This window comes from Fistularia commersonii, chromosome 5, assembly GCF_037954325.1.
Source record: "Fistularia commersonii isolate RoL2024-O1a breed Wild chromosome 5, RoL_Fcom_v1.0, whole genome shotgun sequence".
NCBI lineage: Eukaryota > Metazoa > Chordata > Actinopteri > Syngnathiformes > Fistulariidae > Fistularia > Fistularia commersonii.
Genome location: NC_141288.1, coordinates 17,284,601 through 17,304,587, shown reverse-complemented (window position 1 = coordinate 17,304,587; position 19,987 = coordinate 17,284,601). Strand labels below are relative to the sequence as shown.

Below are 19,987 nucleotides of genomic sequence, written 5' to 3'. Positions count from 1 at the left end.
TTAGAGACCAGGCAGGACCGAAGCAATGACATATGGATTGCCTAATGATGCATGAAGGTGGGTTTAAGCAGAGAGATGTATCGACGGAGACCGTTTTGCTGAGGGAGGAGCGGATGAACAGATGGATAGACGCGCGGGTGAAGGTTTGACCGAGTGGATGGACGAGCGGAGAGCGGGAGGGAGTGGAAGCGGGAAAATTAGAAGGATGGGTGATCCGGGAATGGGTGAATGGATGGGTGAGCGTGGTCGATGGCCGGATGGATGTCGAGAGAAAAAGGGGTCGGGTCAAAAAAATGGCACATGTAGGAATTGGAGGAAGAGGAAGAGGGAGATGGATGGTTATTAATGGCTGGAGGAATCAGGGGGAGTGTTTTTGCAGCCGCCGTATAATCCGCTAAAGTAGGGAAAAGCCGGCATAAATGTAGCGAACACCGCCGACAAACATTTGCATTTAATGTAGCTCCGCTTGCGTCTCGTCGAGAGAGAAACGCAGGAGACCGTGAGATTCCTCAGCCGCCTTGTTTTCCGGCAGGGAGGCGGACAAATGAAGAAAAGGGGAAAAATAAAACAACATTTTTACCTTTAACAGGGTGGACTCGGCGACTGACTCAGTGTTGCATAGCAACCGACTCGTTCCGCCGAGAGTGGATGTGTGGAGGTGCGCGCTCGTGTTTGTTTGTGTGCGCACACTGGATCTGTGCAGAAGACCTCACCTCTGTGCATAAGTTACGGTTTTGCAGGATGCTTGAAAAAGCAACAAACATAAGAGGTTATGAAAGTATTTTATAGTCTCACCGCTATTATTTTGTTAACCCAATTATAGCTTATATGACTCCCCGCGTGCAATATACCAGCTCTTCCGAGTTACTCACTACCTCACATGCAGTAGGTTTTTAATGTAAATGTAAATTTTCCCAGGAAAATTGACCTCTGTGTTATTTTCACGGCGATATAAAGCGTAAACTCTGGTTGGCAGCATTGCGTTTTGTTTGTTTTTAATGAAATGACGCCGCTTCTACCGCCGCACTGACACCGAGTTCCACCGTAATATTTCTGAAGGAAATATCGCACGCGCCACCCCGCGGAGCTCAACATAAATCTGTTAATTTCCTCATGTGATACCTATTGACAGCTGGGGAGGTTTGCAAGGCTACAAATGAAGGAGGAATTGTCGTTTTTAATATTCAGATTTATTGCTTCGGTTTGAGTTGAAACCCTTCGGGGGGAATGCCATCTGATTTATTTCCCCTCCCCTCAGCGTTCCATCTCTAATTGGACTTTTCTAATGATTAACTGAGGCGTTCCTTGGGAAGGTCTCTCTCCCTGTAGCCTGACAAGAAATTTCCATCATTTGTAGAGGACTATTGATTACTCTGCTGCCTTTTCTGTAGATCCCCTGGAAAAAAAAAGAAAGAAAAAAAAAAACGCTCAAACTCACAGCTTCTTCCCATAGAATTATTTTCTTTTGACTCGTCGGTCGTTGACGGCCAAAGCGGCCGACGGTATTACATGATAAGACGCATTTGAATGCGTCTGACAGAGCCTTTATTACACGGGGACAGGATATCACGCTCAAACTTTGCCTTCTCGGGAGGTGCGGTGGAATAATAATGTTCCGTGTTTATTTGAGATTCGCAATCTGTTTGGTATAGTCAAGTGCATTCGTTGATAGGATCTATGTGGTGCTCTTGTGAGTGTGTGTGACTGCACATACTGTTTGAGGGCAGCAGCCATTTTTTTTTTTATTCAACATTATCTCTCTCTGTCTCTTAGTGAATGACAGCTGTGTCCTTGGTTAAAAAAAAAAAGAAAAAAATCCATGCTCTAAATGCCGATTCCCTCCTTTACCTTTCGATCTTATATTTTTTGCGTGTTTCCTTCAGCGGCACATTTGAATGCAGATTGGGAGCCCGGCTTTTCATTGGTTCGCTGTCTTTGCGTTGTCCGATGCACATTGAAAAGGACTTACGATAATCCGCAGACACATCACTAGTGTTGATGGCATTGTAAACAGCAACGACCCGGTGTTAAATGTATATATGCGATAAAAACAATAATTGTCATTCAGCGCAGATCCCGCGTCTAATCTGCCTCTGCTTTTAGACGTCTTTCCGGAGAGAATGTCTGAGAGGAAGTGTGATGTTTCTGGGGAGACATGATCTGCGACAGGAAGTAACGGCTCGGATAAAAGTGACATCTGTGACCAAATTAGCACCCGAATCAAAGTAGCATCAGTCCCTTTGAAACTGCTGACATCCGTTTGGCACTTCGGTTTTTATTTTTTCAATTTTTTTTTTTTTTTTTTTATTTAGATATTAGATATTATGCCCTTTTATTTTTATGCCTGGATTTTTCTTTTTATATCTCAGTTCAGAAAACAGGCTTTTTTTTTTTTTTGCTTTTTTTTTTTTTTTGCTACTCTCCCTCTGCGGGATGATAGTTTACTCCATTTTACTCACTTTTTTTCATATTTATTTAAGCTTTCAACAAAATAAAAATGTGTGGGCACTAATTCGCCATGTCAGCCCCGGCAGGGATTCGGGTAACACCAGGGTGTACGAAGCCTCCTTCTTCAGTTTGTGCATAACAGATGCTCTGCATTTTGTCTGCATGCAGGCTTTTTTCGTGAAGGACTACATCATGAATCATCCAGAAGACGGGGAGAAAATTGGACGGCTGAGAGAACTCATGTTCGAACAGGTTTGTAGCAGGAGATGAAAACGGAGTGTGTACACGGGGCGTTGAAAGAAAACGCGACGATTGAGCCGCTCCTAATGTGTCGGCAGAAGCAGTTATATATTCAAGCATTTTCTTTTGACCTTGGAAAGAACAGTTTATAAAAACAATTGAATATTGGGTTCAATCTGTGCCTCTTGCTCTGTGAGAATAGGAGGAGACAAATAGCGCACGTTCCCGAAGATTATAACATATTCACATTAAAATAGGGGGATGGAATCGAAGAATGAATCGTCTTTTATTGGTTTCCAGGAAAATCAGACACATTTTCCAATACACTGAGTGGAAATATTCATTCGGTCATTCATTATCTGTAGGACTGTCTCAGAAAATTTGAATATTGTGATAAAGTTCTTTATCTTCTGTAATGCAATTACAAAAACAAAAATGTCATACATTCTGGATTCATTACAAATCAACTGAAATATTGCAAGCCTTTTATTATTTTAATATCCTGATTATGGTTTACATCTTAAGAAAAATCAAAAATCCTATCTCATGATATTAGAATATCATGAAAAAGGTCATTTTTGTTTTTTGATTGCATTACAGAAGATAAAGAACTTTTTTCAGAAAATTCTAATTTTCTGAGACAGTCCTGTATGCCACTTATCACGCATTCTTACAGCAATTCACCTACTCTTTCAAACTTTTGGGAATTTTAGTGTCTTGGATGAACCGACTACAAACCCATGCAGACGCGGGGAGAACATGCAGACTCCGCACAGAAAAGGCCACCGAATGGAAAATATCAGCGGGTTTAAAATGTGAATCGGGCTTCACAAATGGCATTGTAGTTACTCGATTATCATAAGGATATTGAAGTTTTCACAGCATTAATTTTGACATTAAGTTGGAAGTAAACAAGCGGCCTAATTATGTCATTGGGTGATTTATTTTTAATTTTTGTTTTAATTTCAGCGCATGCTTTGGCTCCAGTGTTTACCAAGCATTTAATGCCAAAATGTTTGTGGAAAAAAAACAAAAACAATGAATAGTTGAGTACGGTCTCAGCTCTTTTTATGGATAGGGATATTAAGAATGCACTATCACCCCCATCATGCCCATATCTCTATGGGAGAGTAAAGGAAATTAACTTAATAAAGAATGACATATATGTAAATCAGATAAGGATGTTTCCAAACAATTTAGTTTGATGAGAAGTGGAATCATTGTGACAAGGAGATGTGGAGTACAATCAATCACTGATGTTGTCTTTTTTTTAATTTATTTATCTTTAGCTTATAAACGCTTTATTTTGAGGGCATCTTTTTTGATTTAATTCACCGTAACCATGAAAAGGCATCACTTAAGATTTTTAAGATTAGCGGAATATGCAGATGATGTTGTGTTTTTCGACGTTCCCATGTGTAAATTGGACGCGACGTGTGACATTTCTGGAATTTAAATGCGGAGCAGGATGTGAGCATGAAAAGGCTATAAAATATCGTAGTAAGGAGGCGATAGACTTCTTCTCAACCCGCCGCTAAAAAGTGGAACAAAATATTCAAAGAGGTGAACACCAAAATTCAGATTATGCTGAACCCAAATTGAGATTTTTCAGGAGAAAGATACGGATTGTGGCAGATTTTTTTTTTTTTTTTTTTTTTTTGCCTTTCCCATATAAAGTTAACTTTTGTCTCGCAGGCACACATCCTGGAATACGGCCTCGCCGTGCATGAGAAATTTGTTCCCCAGGACATGAGACCTCTGCACAAGAAGCTCGTGGACCAGTTTCACTTGATGAAATCCAGTCTGGGCATACAGGTACGACATATTGACACATTACGGCGCCAGAAATTATTTGATCATTTACCAAAACAAACAAACTTAAGCCTCTAAGTCTTCATCTAGAAATGCATCCTGCCGGATGTCCCTTGCAGTCGTCTCATGAGAAAGTTGGATTCTCATCAGCCGTGTCGGCGTCGGAGCTTGAATGCGTTTAATTCGCAAACGAAATACGCGTTTCCCTGCGCTTCTTTATCAGGAGTTTCCGGCGTATGTGCGTGCGAGCCCGGTGCACTTCACCAACGGAAGCCCGCGCACGTGCAGAAACTCCATACCCAACATCATCAGCCCAGACAGTGGCAGAGGGGTTGCCAGGCGAAGGTGAGAACCTATTCCGTCTGATGTAGTTTCTGTATTTGCTAAAGAAAAACTCTTATTTTCTTGTCGAGTTTCTTCTATTCATCTGTCTCTCTACCTTTTCAACTGAAAGATGTACTTTCATTCATATCTTGTTTTTTTTTTTTTTTTTTATCCCATCAGAGTTTTAAAGAATAAAAACAGAGATTTCACTTCACTGGGTTCATTTCTGATTCAGAATGTCCAACCCTTCTTTGCTTTTTCTCCGTGTGGCGTCCATCGCAGCCGGCCTGCCTCTTCATCTCACGTTGTACTTTTTTTTTTTTTTCCACGTCTCATCTTTACCTCAAACGTTGCTGTTGCTCTTTTCTCCATTCCTTCATTCTTTACTGGTGTGGCTCCATCTGAGCGTACAATGGACTGATGGTGGAGGGGCAGTGGTTGCGATGGATGCTACCCGCCAGGTTATTTCTGCGTGGCTGCTGTCAGACCAGTGGGAGGACTCGGTGTGTGTGTGTGTGTGCGTGTGTGTGTGTGTGTGTTGATGTGTTCAGTGACCCTGCCACCACGTCTACCTGAGACATTCTGCCTCTGCAGTTTGATCTCGGGGGACACGGCCGCACACACAGACTCGTCCACAATCTCCCAGTGACATTTCACATTTTAGCTCCGCAAGTTTTGATTTATTTTCGTGTTTTCTTCGGACTCGTAAAGCTTTATATTTTAACCTTCCCCCGTGTTTGTTCCCTCGCCTTTCCCTTTCCAAACCTTTGCCTGATGACAGACTAATGCCTCGACGAAATGCTAGGAGTGCCGCATTTGTTATCTGCTTCTAATCTGACATTTTCTGCCCATTTATCTTCCTGTTTATCTTCTCCCCCTCCCTGTCTTGCTATCCGTCTGTCACTCTTATGGCTCTCACCGGTGAGTCCAAAATAAAAACACAACCCTCAACCCCGTTCACTCGCCTACCAAACGTAATAATAATAATAATAATAACCGTCTATTTTTTTTTTTCCAACCTTCTCCCTCTCCCTTTCGCCCCAGCCTCCTCAGCTACCCCGCCGTGAACCGCTACTCCTCGTCGTCGTTGTCGTCCCAGGCTTCCAACGAAGTAAGCAACATCACCGGCCAGTCGGAGAGCTCAGATGAAGTCTTCAACATGCAGGTAAATACAAAATCATGCAAACGCGAAGGCCGCCGGGTCCGCGGCACATTTACCACGCCTCGTAACCCCCCCCCCCCCCCCCCCCCCCCCGCCTACCCCTCGCTTTGCCCCACTTTTCATTCCCCATCTTCGTCTCTCCTGTCTCTCACGATATTCCTTTGTTTGTTTTGAGCTTCGTCTGGCTCCGGGAATTGTCAGGTTCGTATGAAATAAGGACGCGCCGCTCCGAGGAATCGGCCTGGGGGGAGCGCGCCGCGGTTATGCAGTGATCTAAACTAGATTTGGCTAATTCAGTAATGTGCCGACGACTCCTGGCAAGCTGTCTGCCGCACCTGGCAGGCCTCGAGATGACATGAAGCAGAGAGAGTTATGAGAAGGAAAGGGTTGTCGCGAGGGGGCCGACTGAACCTTTCACCGTTTGAGCATCGAGGCTTTTATTCAGTAGATTCAAGGTGATGCTAAAGCCACCGAAACTGCCAGCGATATTTGTCATTAGTAGAAGTCAAATTCAAATAAAAGACACCTGTTTGGATTCTTTTTATAGCCTCCGCTTTTGCACGGATGTAAGTGACAATGTATTTCATTTGTCAAACCAAGCTAATAGTAGTTATAAAGGCCCAGTAAAAAGCGGCTTGGAAATGAAGCCGCTGCGGGCCAAAATATTAATGTTGGAATTTATTGCAATACTTCCTTAATTCCGCCGTGGATATGGCTGCCAAACTTTTTTCTTTTTTTTTTTTTTTTTTATCAGAAACGCTGATGTAGAATCCCTCCTTCGCTTTTACAATTGATATTTCAACAAGTTACCTCACATGTGCTGAAGAGACACAAATTAAGTATCACAAATTAGCCGTTTCCCAATGCAGAGTTACGTGCTAATACTTTCTAAAACTACATTGTATCCCTGACGACCGTCGCATGAACACTTTTTGTTTCACTTTACCTTCATAAATGTGTTTCGATTGGATTCGCTCACCGCACAATTTTATCACCATAAAACAGCTGTTTTACACCTTGTCGATTGAACGTGCCGCCCTTCATCATCGCTAACAATTGCGGTCACGAATAGCCAGAACGGCTGACTGAAATTTCCAAGTTCTAAAGGTTAATTCAGGATAGTTGTTGACGCTGTAGTTGAAGTGACCAGAATAAACCACATTGATCAGCCCGAGGTAGAGTGATAGTAGTGATAGAGTGATAGTTTTTGAGTGATAGTAGTGCTGTTGTTTATTCGTTTGAACCCTTTGACCTTAAATAAACATTCACCATCACATAGTGCTCTGGCTGATGCGCTTGCTTTTTATCACATCTCTAAAACCCCCAGCCCAGCCCGTCTACCTCAAGCCTCAGCTCCAACCACTCTGCCTCGCCCAACGTCACCAGCTCGGCCCCGTCCAGCGCCAGAGGTAAGCCCGAAGCGTTTTCCCTCCGATTCAGCTCGGGCTTTTAGCTGCTATTTCAACCCTAAGTGACTCACATGGAACTCGCCGACCGCCGTACGTCCCGGCAAGCTGACCCCGTGACCTTTCAGTAACATACTGTTCCCGTAAACCACCACGGCATGCGATGATAAGGTCGAGGTTTAGGTTAAACAGTGTCTTCTTAAAGTCAAGAAGAGGGTTAAGAAAAATGAGCGGTAAATGGCAGAAACCTTAATTGTGCAACATCTAAAAAAAATAAACTAGTAACAGCATAACCCGCTAAGAAAAACAGAATGTCGTACATTTTTCATCTTTGACCATATATTGATGCGTTTCCTGTTTTCATCTTTGCATCTGTGTTTATGAGCTCTAACTCTGCAAGCTGATGTGATATCAGTGCATGCAACTGAGTGAGCAGATTATGAACCATTCATTAAAACAATAAAAAGCAGACACCGGTTCGAAGCCGACGCCCCCAGAGCCTATCAATCAGCAGACGGACCTCATGGAATATGCATCCATTTCCACTTCGCGGCTCTTCCAACAGCGACACAACATAGTTCCAGCATATTGTTTTACTGCGACCTCAGCTCCGGGGTTAGTTCCCGGAGAAAATATATATTTCTCAGCCGCCAGCGCAGTCAACCAGCATGACGGACTGAAAGCAAGTTTGGCACCTCGACAACATCGGCATTGGACCTTGTTATCGTAATGTTGCTGCTCTGCACACGCAACGCCACTAAGTGATTGCCTTTAAGAAAAGAGAAAAACAAATAGTAGCATTGAAAAGCCAATGGGTTCCAGTTGTTTTTGGTGACGTGCATCCCGAACGACGACAAGCGAAATGGTACGGTTCGCGGCGCGACCTCTGGACCCACGGGTTCTAACATCCGACGCTTCCTCTCGCTCTCCCTCCCTAATGCTGTGTCATGTTTTCTTCCCGATCCACGTCATAAAAAAAGCGAGGATATATGAAGACGTTTATGGAAGCGTATGTACTCCCCGCTTCCAGCGGCCGACGCCCTTATAAAAGCGGCGTCTCGTCTTCCCATAAAGCTCGTGGAGAATTACAACCGGTGCGGCCTTATCTGAATGCGCGCCAGAGATGGGTATCTCCCCCTCCATACGATAGCCCTCCAAATATTACGTCCTTCACTCGTGCATCCAGAGCCATACGGAGTCTGAGATCTGATTAGGCGCGCTGTGAAAATTTGCGGCCGAGTGCGCGCGCGCGCGCGCGACCTTATCTATTTGTGTTACATGTGTTCCTGCGGGATGGTTTAGTACATGCTGTCTGTTGTGATTGTCCACTCTAACTGGATGGGGCAGGGGGGCCGGGGGTCGGGAATCGAGGGACAGCGCACAGAGGGAGGGTACGGCATCGGAGGAAAAAAAAAAAAAAGGGGGGGGGGGCAGGTCATCGATCACGCTGTGCAGTTAGTGAGGCTGAAAGAATGGAGGGAGAATGAGAGATTGGCCTTTCCTGATTGCCAGTGTTCGCGGGTAATAGTCTAACAGCTCGCCGCCGCTCGCCGCCCGACGTGTCCGTGCGTGTTACCGCTCTCACCTCTCACGCCCGCCGCCTCAGGTTCACCGCAGATGGCAGAGAAGCACAAGCATTCCAAAGAAAATGCCTGTCTGTCGCCGAGAGAGAGACCCGTCAGCGCCATCTTCCCCAACCCCCTGGATCCCGCACAGGTGAGCGCGCCAGCACACCTGAGCACGGGGGACGCTCGCGAGGGGTCGATTTTGAAAATCGCACGGGGAACCGAGAAGGTAGAGTTTCGCAGGACGGACAAAAACTGGCAACCGTCATCGTCACAACCTCATTTTTCATTCCTCTTTGAATTCGATAATGTAACGGCGTCGCCTACACATTACGAATAATTTGAGTGGGATTCGTTTGCGGATGATTTTTCAGGTGATGTTCATGCAGATTTAGATGGTGTTTTACGTTTTTGTAAGTCGTCAGAAAATGCCCTTTTTTTAGCAAAATCCTTGCCTTATTTTTCAAACCAATGAAATAATTATGATACAATGATGATTAAAACTAGGGGGAATTTTCGAGCAATTTTCTCTGCTAATTTTCTTTTAAAAACTTCCCAAATATATAAAATATACTCCTCTCAACTTTAGATGATTTCTTGAGTTTTTTTGTGAACTGCTTGTTAATTTTCAGTTGTCTAATTTGCAACTTACAAAATTGCCTTTGCCGTAATTTTGAAACATTAATACCAGTGAAGAAAGACACACACACGCACACACACACATACACACACATACAGACATGGCTCATAATGCATTTGTAATGGTTAATGAATGTTATAAGTGCGCATTTAACTGAAAATTAACAAATTGTTAAAAAAATACATGCGGCTTCTGACTTTCTTTTATGGATGACATTAGAAAAGCCTAACCCCAAAAATATTGTATTTATTGTTAATATTATTTAAATTATTTTACTATTAATATAGTTAATTACTATACAGTAGTACTTTGGTACTATACTATAGTACTATAGTACTAGTTACTATAGTAAGTATTATTAATATTATTTAAATTATTTTACTTGGTTATCCAATGTATTAAGGTGCATTGCAATAGTTTTTTTTTTTTGAAAACCCCGCCTCTGAACCCCTGCCTCGTTGTTTCACTGACTTATGATCAGAAATGTCATTGATCCGGTGCGTAATATTCTACCACTATCAGGTTTGATTTATATCCAAGGTGTTTGCTTATCAACTCATGGCTTTAAGTCAATCATTTCCATATATTCGACTTCCCTCCCGGTACGTTCGGATCCGCGTGCATCCAGCACAGCGTGCTCGCAGCGACTTAGCGGAATAACAAGAACCACGTGAGGCCGTAGTTCTTTTTTTAGCCAAAGGGCAGATGCAGTGTAATCACACACTTCATCCTCAGCGACAAAGCTACTCTCAGAAAAAGAATGTGTTTGCTCTCCGAGGCTGTCCGTCTGCGCCAGACGGCGCAGATGCTGCCGGCACGGCTCACCTGTGCACGTTCCTCAGCCCGCCTGCGTTTTTGCTCCCGTCAGAAGAGATGTTTCGCGTCCGCGGACGAATAGATGTCGGTCGGCCCGAGCGTTCCTCACGTTGCGACAGCTGTGGCCAGAAGCTACAGCCGGCTAATAGAATATTGATTATAAGAAATATCGACCACTTGTATGATCTACTGAAATTAGGAAAGAGGGATAGAACAAAAAAAAATGCTCACATGTGCTCAACACTTCGAGAAATCCCTCTGGGGAACGTGGAGGTCATTTCTTATTCATCATTGTTTCTCCATCATAAATATATCATTTCATGATTTCATACTATATGTAGTCCTCCCAGTGTACAGAGGTATTTTCTGCCTCTGTGCCCGTGTAGTTTTTTGTATTTATTCCAAAACTGCACCTTAATAATGATAAAATACCTTTTATTATCATGACAACTGCACCCTGAGTTGTCCAGACATGCATTGCTTTAAACTCCCAGACGACTTTGAATCCCTATTTTGAATTTCTATTCAGCTTGATACTGACATAATAGCTTATTAGATCAATGGAATTTACTGAGGAAAATGTATTGGTGACAAAAAAGAAGAAAAAGTTCAATTTCAGAACCTGCTGATTTAAAAAAAATAAAATAAAAAGGAAAACCTCCAGGATAATGGGTGCTTTTCACAGAGAAAATCTATCCAAATATTTTCGTCCAGTAAATCATGATGGTTGAATTACTTGAAAAACATTGCTGTTTCCACGGTGACAAAGTTGCGTTTATAAAGCATGCTATTGTAACATAATCAGCAAAAACCACGAGTGACGTTATAGCGTGTTTGGTTTCAAATACAGAAGCTTTAAATTGTGAAAGTTTGTACATTTATGCAAATCCAGTGCCGTCATCCGACTCTCGCCTGTTTCGATGAAGATATCCGGTCCGCTTTAAAACGATGCCGGCTCTCTGTTCCCATTTTTCCGGAAACTGAAATCCCTTGGTCTTTTTTTTTTCGCAGCGGGCTCCTCCTCATCAGATAGGTGATACCACTTTGCCACGGAGTGACCCCAACCTTTCAGCGCCAGACAAAGGTATACCACTGAATTTCACACCCCCGCCCGGCCTTTCAAACACTTACAGAAAGCGTCAAAATTGACAGTCAGCTCAGGAAGGCCCTTTCTTCCTCAATAACTACAACACAGACACCCTTTATTAGAACAATTCTTCAATTTTAAATATTTTTTTTCATTCACGCAACGTGTCCATTGCCATTCCCGTCATTCAGGAGTTTGCATCAGTGGAGCGGACTAATATGCGGGTGCCTCAGCAATAACTAACAGCAGCTCTCTTATTCATTGAAGTGTACATGAACGTCCAGTGTGGCGGTCAACAGTCCAGACGTGCAAGCATGTGTGTGTGTGTGTGTGTGTGTGTGGCAGTCCACCACGCTATGACTGCAGGGATATGTCTTCACACAGCTACATCATGAAGCATCACATCCGCACACACACACACACACACACACACACACACACACACACACACACACACACATATCATGCAGGCCTTCCACCCAGATGTGCTTTCTATGTCGTCCTTCCACCTTTTCATCTACCCTCATTTTAGATGGATAAATTACATGTAATAGACCAGGGGTGTCAAACTCAAATACACAGTGGGCCAAAATTCAAAACTGGGACAAAGTCGCGGGCCAACATTGATATTTATTGAAAAAAAAGTTTTCCTCCGGATATAACAATGTACCTTATCATATGGACTCAAACAAGTTTTGCTTCAAAACTAAATATGGAACAAGCATAGCTTAATGCTATACAATATATAACTTAATATTGCACACATGCAAAATCCTGTTTTCTGCCTGCGTAGCAGGGTGCCAGTATTAGCATAAGGTCGCTATGACTACTGTACACAGAGGAGAGGGCGTTTATGGGTCCTGTTGGGATTTTCGTGCCAAAACACCAGCAGAAAATTCTGGGATTTGTAGAGTTAGCGATACATACACTGTAGATTATACCGGCGAGCCAGCACTAATAGTCATTTGGTATGGCTTTGCGGGCCAAATATAATTATAGTGCGGGCCAAATTTGGCCCGCGGGCCGGAGTTTGACACCTATATAATAGACATTTATATATAGGTATAAAGGGACATCAACTGAAGCCCAAGCCTGTCATTTTACTTAAAATAGACGGCTATTTCCTACATTTCTTGGCAAATGCAGTTGAAGGCTGAACCTCCACGTGTATCTTAAAAAATAAAAAAAAATTGAAAAGGCAAATTTGTCAGTTTTTATCCAAGCAGCGTGTGTGACATGAACACCGCGTCCTCTTTGCGATTCAGAGAGCACTTCATGGAATAATTAAAGAGGGAGTCGGGAGCAATTTGGGGACGAGCGTGAGAACTCCTTCGCGGCTCACACACAAATCTACACATTTGCATTAGATTTTACTGCGATGCGAGGTGAGATGCCCCGCCGCCATATGGCAACGCGACGGCTTTATAAATATGTCAGAGAAAGGTGTAAAAATTCACACGAAACCTGTGATATCTTTAAAAGAAGGGTTCGGAAATGGCAATTTTAGACCACAGATACAGATTTTTTTTTTTTTTTATGCCGGTGATTGGTTTCCAGATTGACACATTTGCAACCTTTTGAGTTCATTTTTGCAAAGTAAACTCAGGTGTGGGTAAAGAGACCTCACTTACAAAACTACAATGCCTCCTCAGTATGGCAAAAATATGAGTGAATTAAAAATCAACTTTATTTTTGAAATGAAATATACCTCGCTGGCATGAAACCAGGGTTATCACCTTGGTTTCATGCCAGCTCACCATTGTAGATACGGAAATTAAAAAAAATTAACGACCAAGTGGATAAGTATTAAATTAAAGTCATAAATATGCGAGAAAAATGGTCGGCGTTTTCGCCCCAAATTATACAATTGCAGATTTATGTGATAAAACTCAAAAATGCATGAGACAGTAAAAAATATTGAGTGATTAAATTGGCAAATGAATTGGAAAAAGGGGAAGAAAAAAAAACTTTGAGACCAAATAGCATTTTTATTTGATTAAGATTACAACTACATTTTACAATTGCAAATAGAAACCATGAATGCATAACGCAAAGCTCAGAATCATACCATTACCATTATCATTTCAGGAGATATTTCCACGGACTTGAATTCTCGCTGAGTTAGCTGAGATTACGGCCGCTGTTTATTTGTTGCATCATTTTGTCCACATCGGCACGCATGCTCCTGTGTTTTTACCGTGTTCACCATATCCCGTTGTGTTATCCCATGATTTGTTGAGTGACTTGTGATGTCTCTGTGCACTGTAAGTGAGACCTACACCCAGTAGCTGGAGCCTAGACAGTGTCAAAGAGGGCGCGCCATCCTTCTCTGACTCTGTCGGCAAATTGCTTTGTCCTCCGGTCCCTCCTAGGCCACCGTATTCAGGTAAACTGGCCGATCAAAGGGAAATCCTCTCCGTCTTTAACCACTTTCCGGTCCGGGGCGACTCCCGCATCTTTTCCCATCCGAGCCACTCGGCAGCCGCTCATTTAACCTCCGCCTACGTGCTCGTTTCCGGTCCTGATAATTCTTCGCTGCGGCGCGAGATGTGACGATTCAAGCGAGTCTGGCATATTTGCATCACTTAAATCAATTCCTTTTTATTTACACCCCGATTTTTTTTTTTCCCTCGCCATCCACTAACGCCCTTTCTCTTTCTTCGCTTCTTCACAAATGTGGCTTTGGAAAGCTCGGAGAGAGAGTGTGTATGTGTTTTTATCCGCCAGTGTTGCATCAGACAGTAACAGCTGTTATATGTAGAAACAGTTTAAAACCTGAAGGACCTGCGGAACATCAGCAATTATTTGATTCATTCATGCTTTAAGCTACCAGACCTCTAAGCTCTGTGTGTGTGTCTGTGTGTGTGTTTGCATGACTCATAGTGTCTCATTGTGGTGAGTAGCAGGGGAGCCATGCACTAATTTGAATGTCTCTCTCTCATCTGGTTGTCAGCAGGATCTTCAGCTAAAAACATGAGGTCGCAGTCACCCGTCCCCACGTCCAGATCCCCGCAAAAGGTTGGTTCCCGACACGCCTCTCATTGGCCTTTGAGTTTGGCTTTCTCTTCACGTTTCTTTTTCTTTCCTAAAGACAGCCTTGCTTAGTCACAGCCTCGGGACTTTGCTGCAAATGTCCGACTCCGGAGTCCTCGCGTGTCAGCTCAAGGCTGCGCGGCGAAAAGCTGCTAACGGCTCTTGAGTCGCTGATTTTTCTAGTTCGGCGACAAGATGTTGGCCGCAGGGCTTTAGCTAAACGCGCAGGTGATAGACGCCATAAATTGCCCTCCGTGTTTTAAGTGTCTGAGCGGATCTGCGAGAAGGCTCAAGAGAAACATGCAAATCCAAAGTCATCTCATTTGCATGCACTTGAAATGAATTTAAATTTCAAAGACAAATCCTATTTGTTATGTTTCCCCTCCTCCGATATTAATCGGTGCCCTCTGCTCGGTCGCTCTCAGATAAAATGGCACGGAAAAAGCCCTTGATTTGAATGACCACAAATGTTTTCGTGTTTATCTGCAGATAAGCTGATTACTATCCTCGTCCACAAGCTGTGATTTATTGTGAAGGGGCCTCTTAGTAGTTTATAGCGGCCTCTATAATCAGAAAGAGAACTAGGTGCTGATTGAGGTCTAAAAGGGGGCAGAAAGTGTGTTTCAAAATGGCTGAGGAGGAGCCTGTCTCCCGCTAACCATTACTTTCTTTACGGGCTCCTGACAAGCAAAAGTCCTGAGCTTCTAGCATTGTTACGCGTGACATGTCAGAGCGATCAAGGATGTTTGTGCGTGGACCGCGGCGGCGCGCACGCGCGCGCGCGTGTACAGGGTGGAAATAAAGTGAGAGAACAGCTCAGCAAACCGAAGTGTGAGTGACAGCTCGGTGCTCAGCATGCACTGTCAATCACAGTGTTTTTTTGTGTGTGTGTGTGTGTCTGCACATGCGTATGTTGCTGGGGTGCTGTATGTCGCCTGTGAGTGGGGCCTGCAGCAAAGCACCGAAGCCGCCCGTCACAGCACAGCCGGAGACGGGTCCTCAGCGGACCTCCAGCCGATCCCATTATCCGCCGCGCGAACGTGCACGCGGAGATCTCGCACATCACTCAGTGCAGCCGGGGGCCCATTACCAGACCGCCGAGCCCCGGGACGGCGGTGAACCTGCAGAAAGCAGCACGGTGCACGGCTGACAGGATGGCAGTTACTCATATTGAGAGGGAAAAACTGATATTTAGTGGCAATCCCTCTCAGGAAAACTGGGTCAGGCGTGAAGTTGCTCGGGCCGCTTCGGTTTTAAATGTTCTAACTTTCGTCTGGCGTGGCCTCCGCGTGAAAACGACCGGTCGTGCGTGTCAAATGTATTCATTTTCGCGCACCCTGTTTGATGAACAACCTTACTGATCAATTGTATACTCTGCTAGATCCAATTAAGATGGAGCAGATATAATGGCACCAAGGTGTAATTGCTCAGAAAAATGTTTTGATGAGTGATGAGATTTTTAAGGGGGAAGTGCGGCATATTGTGTTTTTTCGTCTGGGCGCACCGGCTGGTTTGATGGAGTGGAAAACGCCCGAGCCTCTCAATCTGTTCCCCGACTCTCTCCTTTTACAAAGTATTTATTGTTGCCTTATGGCTGTGTCAGCACACAAGTTGGAGGCAGCCGATCCGTTGGACTCGCTCATCCGTTGAGCATTAAATGTCAACGCCTGTGACCTCTCTCTTGTGCAAAGACAGATTGTGCGGTTAAGTGACACTAGAGAGAGTTAATGAAATCCTGAGTGGGAATAATTTTTTTAAGTAAAGCATGTTTCATATGAAACTTTCCAAAAGTTTGTCTCAAAACTTGTCACCAGGATCTCTTCATCAAAAGTACGCTCTCTCACGAACGACACCGCTCGTCATAGTCGTCATCGTATTTGTCAACATTTCCAACAGAAGGCTCAAGTCCAGCGAGCAAGTGCCCGTCTGATCCGAGGCATTCGATACTGTTGAGCGGGTGACAAAGGCCCTAAAACTCCAAACCCTCAGTTGCTCTCTGTGTTTTCGCCATCGAGGTGGACGTTTGTCACCGCGTTCGGCTAATTTCTCACAGAATGTTATAAAAGTGGCCTTAGGGGTCTGTTGACCAAGAATAGGGCAACAAATGAAATAAAAAATAATGATAGCGTGATGTAAAATAAGCTAAATTAAAATAAAAATTATAATTAAAAAAAAAATTAAACAGAATTATATGAATTCATTCATAGCTACCAGTCAGTGTATTGTACTTTCACATCACTGACCACGGATAGGGCAACAAATGAAATAAAAAATAATGATAGCGTGATGTAAAATAAGCTAATTTTAAAAAAAAATTATAATAAAAAAAATATTAAACAGAATTATATGAATCAATTCATAGCTACCAGTCAGTGTATTGTACTTTCACATCACTGACCACGGATAGGGCAACAAATGAAATAAAAAATAATGATAGCGTGATGTAAAATAAGCTAATTTAAAAAAAAAATTATAATAAGAAAAATATTAAACAGAATTATATGAATCAATTCATAGCTACCAGTCAGTGTATTGTACTTTCACATCACTGAGCTCTGTGCAATGGACTGTTTAGACCGGTAATGAAATGAACACTACTGTTACTCTAAATACCCATGGGTATCGCCAGATTACAACATGCCCTTGTCCGTTCATTTGTGAACATTATGTGAAACCGCCGGGAATATTAAGGGCTGCTGAGTTGGTCAAGGGTGGAACACGTTAGAATTTGGATAGATTTTACTTCGGACAAAGAAGCTCCAGACCGGGGAGGCTTTATCAAAGTGCAAGTTATTTCCATTGTATCAGAAAGAAGACCTTGTTTACGGCTATTCAAAGGCAGCAGAACCCTATTGGCGTTCATGTCTGAAACTGCAGCTTTTTGGCTCATCCGATTTCGACTTTGGGCAAACCGTGAGAAAATATATCTTATAACGGTAACTGCTTTGTTTCCTCTTTCCAGACCATAGTGCCGCCTTTCACCCCTTCGCCCACGGAGTGCCAGTCTGCCAGCTTGGTGTCCAACTCCCCCGTTCTCTCCGGGAGCTACAGCAGCGGCATCTCCTCGCTGAGCCGCTGCAGCGTGTCCGAGGCCTCCGGCACCGAGTTCCCGAGCGGCGACCACCCGAGTCACCCGCTGCCTCCGCCCGCCACCTTGCCAAACTCTGTCTCCAGCGGTTCGGACGAACCGATCCGCAGAGAGAACAAGACGCCGCCCCCCTACAGCGTGTACGAGAGGAACAACCCCCGCAGGCCTGTGCCGCTGCCCCACAGTCTTTCCATTCCCCCACAGACAGACCCGCCAGCCCTGCCGCCCAAACCGCACCAGCTCCGCACCGGCAGCATGAAGCTGGACGGAACCTCCGACCCCCGGGTCCCCAGACCGAGGCCTCTACCCAGGAAGGTGTCCCAGCTATAGTCTGGGACACCTTCCGGTCTGGGTTCAGCGCTGAGGGCGGAACAAAACACACTGGCATACTTTGCACTTTTCTACTGCGCACTCACTTCTTTCCTGCGATCTTCAACCAGGCATTCCAGACGACACTCCGATAAAAGACACAATCCTATAGATTGACTGGCGGTTAGAGGAAAAAAAAAAAAAAGAGTCAAATAACGTTTTATATTGACTAGAGGTATTGCATTGACATTGACTTGGTCATTCTGCACTTTTAGCTCGAGTGTGCGCCGCAGTTCACCCACACAGTCAAAAACATTTGTTTATCAGAACACTCTAGAAAACCACAGTTTTGATAGACATAATAATCTTAGATATATGTATATTGGTATATATGAAAATTGTTTTGCCTTAAGTATTGAAAACAGAGTCTTTTATCCGTGAATCTTGCACGTTTCTCGCTACCTTTTTTTTTTTTTTTTAATAACTGTACATTTGTACACTGTACTACTAAAAAGGTGCTAAAGGAAGAGTATGCATTTGGATTAAAACGCAGTATACAAGGATGTGTTCTCATAGTCATATCCACACAAGCGATGGTACGATAAGAACACTGAGTTTGTATCAAACAAGCTACTGGTATTCTGGACTTTTAATTTGACCACATTTTTTTCTAATTGTCTCGTACAAAAAAAAAAAAAAGAAAAAATCAAAAAAAGGTTTGCTGATAGTCACTTAAGTATAGTAATAACAGCAATGATTTCAGGTTATTTGTCTATCCCTGACTTTCACGTCAGAGGTAAACTGCAGCCGACACTGCCCTCCGCTCTAGAGTTTTGAAGTCAGTATTGTGGTTTTCACAGTCGTCAAGAATTAACAAGCACATCATAAATCTGGACCAAATGCAAAGATAAATGTCGGTGCGGTCGCATGTTTCTCAGCCTGGGCTTCTTTCATCGACCATTGCCTTTATGTGAACACATCCTATTACTCCTGCATGACACACACAGGAACAAATCTTTACAAACGTATTGTGCCAAAGGAAAATGTACAATCTGCTGTAAAGGAAGTTAAAATTGAACCGGTACCTCGAAGAACACCTGGGAAACACTCGTGTTTCGGAAATTGTTTTTTCAGTGATTTTAAAACGACACACAGATAACGCAACATCACTCGTCACGCGTAAATCATGGCAACATGTACGATTTTGGCATTTATTTGATCAGGATTCCTACGATGAATGCCACAAAAGCAGAGTCTCACTGTCTCACTGAAACAAAATTTGAGACATTTTTTTTTTTGGAAAAATATTCACAAACTAATACCTGTCAAATATTTGTACAGTCGAATTTTACTTTCTGTTTGAATGAGTAGACGGATGTGAGTTGACTGCACTGAAAAATATTATCCAGTTCAGCCACATTGTGAAGTAAGTGTTCTGTGACTGGCAGATTTCTCACTGTTTTGTACAATAGAGGGCATTTCGGCATCAAGTATTCATCGATCTTTAATTCAACAAACAATTTTTTAGAGGGGCTGGGGGGGAGTGGGTGGGGCAGTTAGCTTTAGTATTGTTTGTATGTTTAATTTTCGTATGGTTAATTTCCTCTTTTGATTTGTTGTGACTTTTGGAGATTAAATATTCACATTAATCAGTACTTGAGAACCTGTAAATTATATGATGAGATTAATGTAAGTATGCCAAATATAAAATTTGTGTATTACAATTGATGTAAATAATGTGTTTTTAACAAAATGTAGCTATAACAATTTACAGCTTTGAATGTAATGTTGAAGCAGCAAATTATTATTATTATAAATGTTCAAACTTTTATTGTTTTGTGAGTGTAGAAACATAAAGGTCATGCACAATGACACATAACACATTTACAAGTTCAATAAACAGCCCTATGTATAACAAACTGATTGAACTTTATTAGACTTTGGGGCTTCTTGACTTCAGTTTGTCTTTTATGGAACGATAAAGTCTGACTTTTGCACAGATCCAAGTGGAATAGGTGTCTGCGATTCCAACGTTTTTTTTTCTATTTTATTTTAAT

The 19,987-nt window shown here is 43.1% G+C and overlaps 1 protein-coding gene across 7 annotated transcripts in view; it reads left to right on the top strand.

Moving 5' to 3' along the window:
* The window catches only part of dock4b (dedicator of cytokinesis 4b), a 128,778-nt gene extending 110,026 nt beyond the window's left edge, over positions 1-18,752 (top strand). For 2 of the 7 annotated variants that reach the window (XM_086147068.1, XM_086147065.1), the window contains 10 exons: positions 2,617-2,700; positions 4,384-4,503; positions 4,724-4,845; positions 5,869-5,989; positions 7,314-7,395; positions 8,999-9,108; positions 11,425-11,497; positions 13,770-13,886; positions 14,457-14,518; positions 17,496-18,648. In XM_086147068.1, coding sequence (XP_086003194.1) covers positions 2,617-2,700; positions 4,384-4,503; positions 4,724-4,845; positions 5,869-5,989; positions 7,314-7,395; positions 8,999-9,108; positions 11,425-11,497; positions 13,770-13,886; positions 14,457-14,518; positions 17,496-17,951 — 1,347 coding nt within the window. In that variant the 3' untranslated portion in view covers positions 17,952-18,648. Of the gene's footprint in view, positions 1-2,616; positions 2,701-4,383; positions 4,504-4,723; positions 4,846-5,868; positions 5,990-7,313; positions 7,396-8,998; positions 9,109-11,424; positions 11,498-13,769; positions 13,887-14,453; positions 14,519-17,495 lie in introns of all 7 variants that reach the window. The other 5 variants (XM_086147067.1, XM_086147064.1, XM_086147066.1 and 2 more) reach the window with 4 other exon arrangements.
* The last annotated feature ends 1,235 nt before the right edge of the window (positions 18,753-19,987 follow it).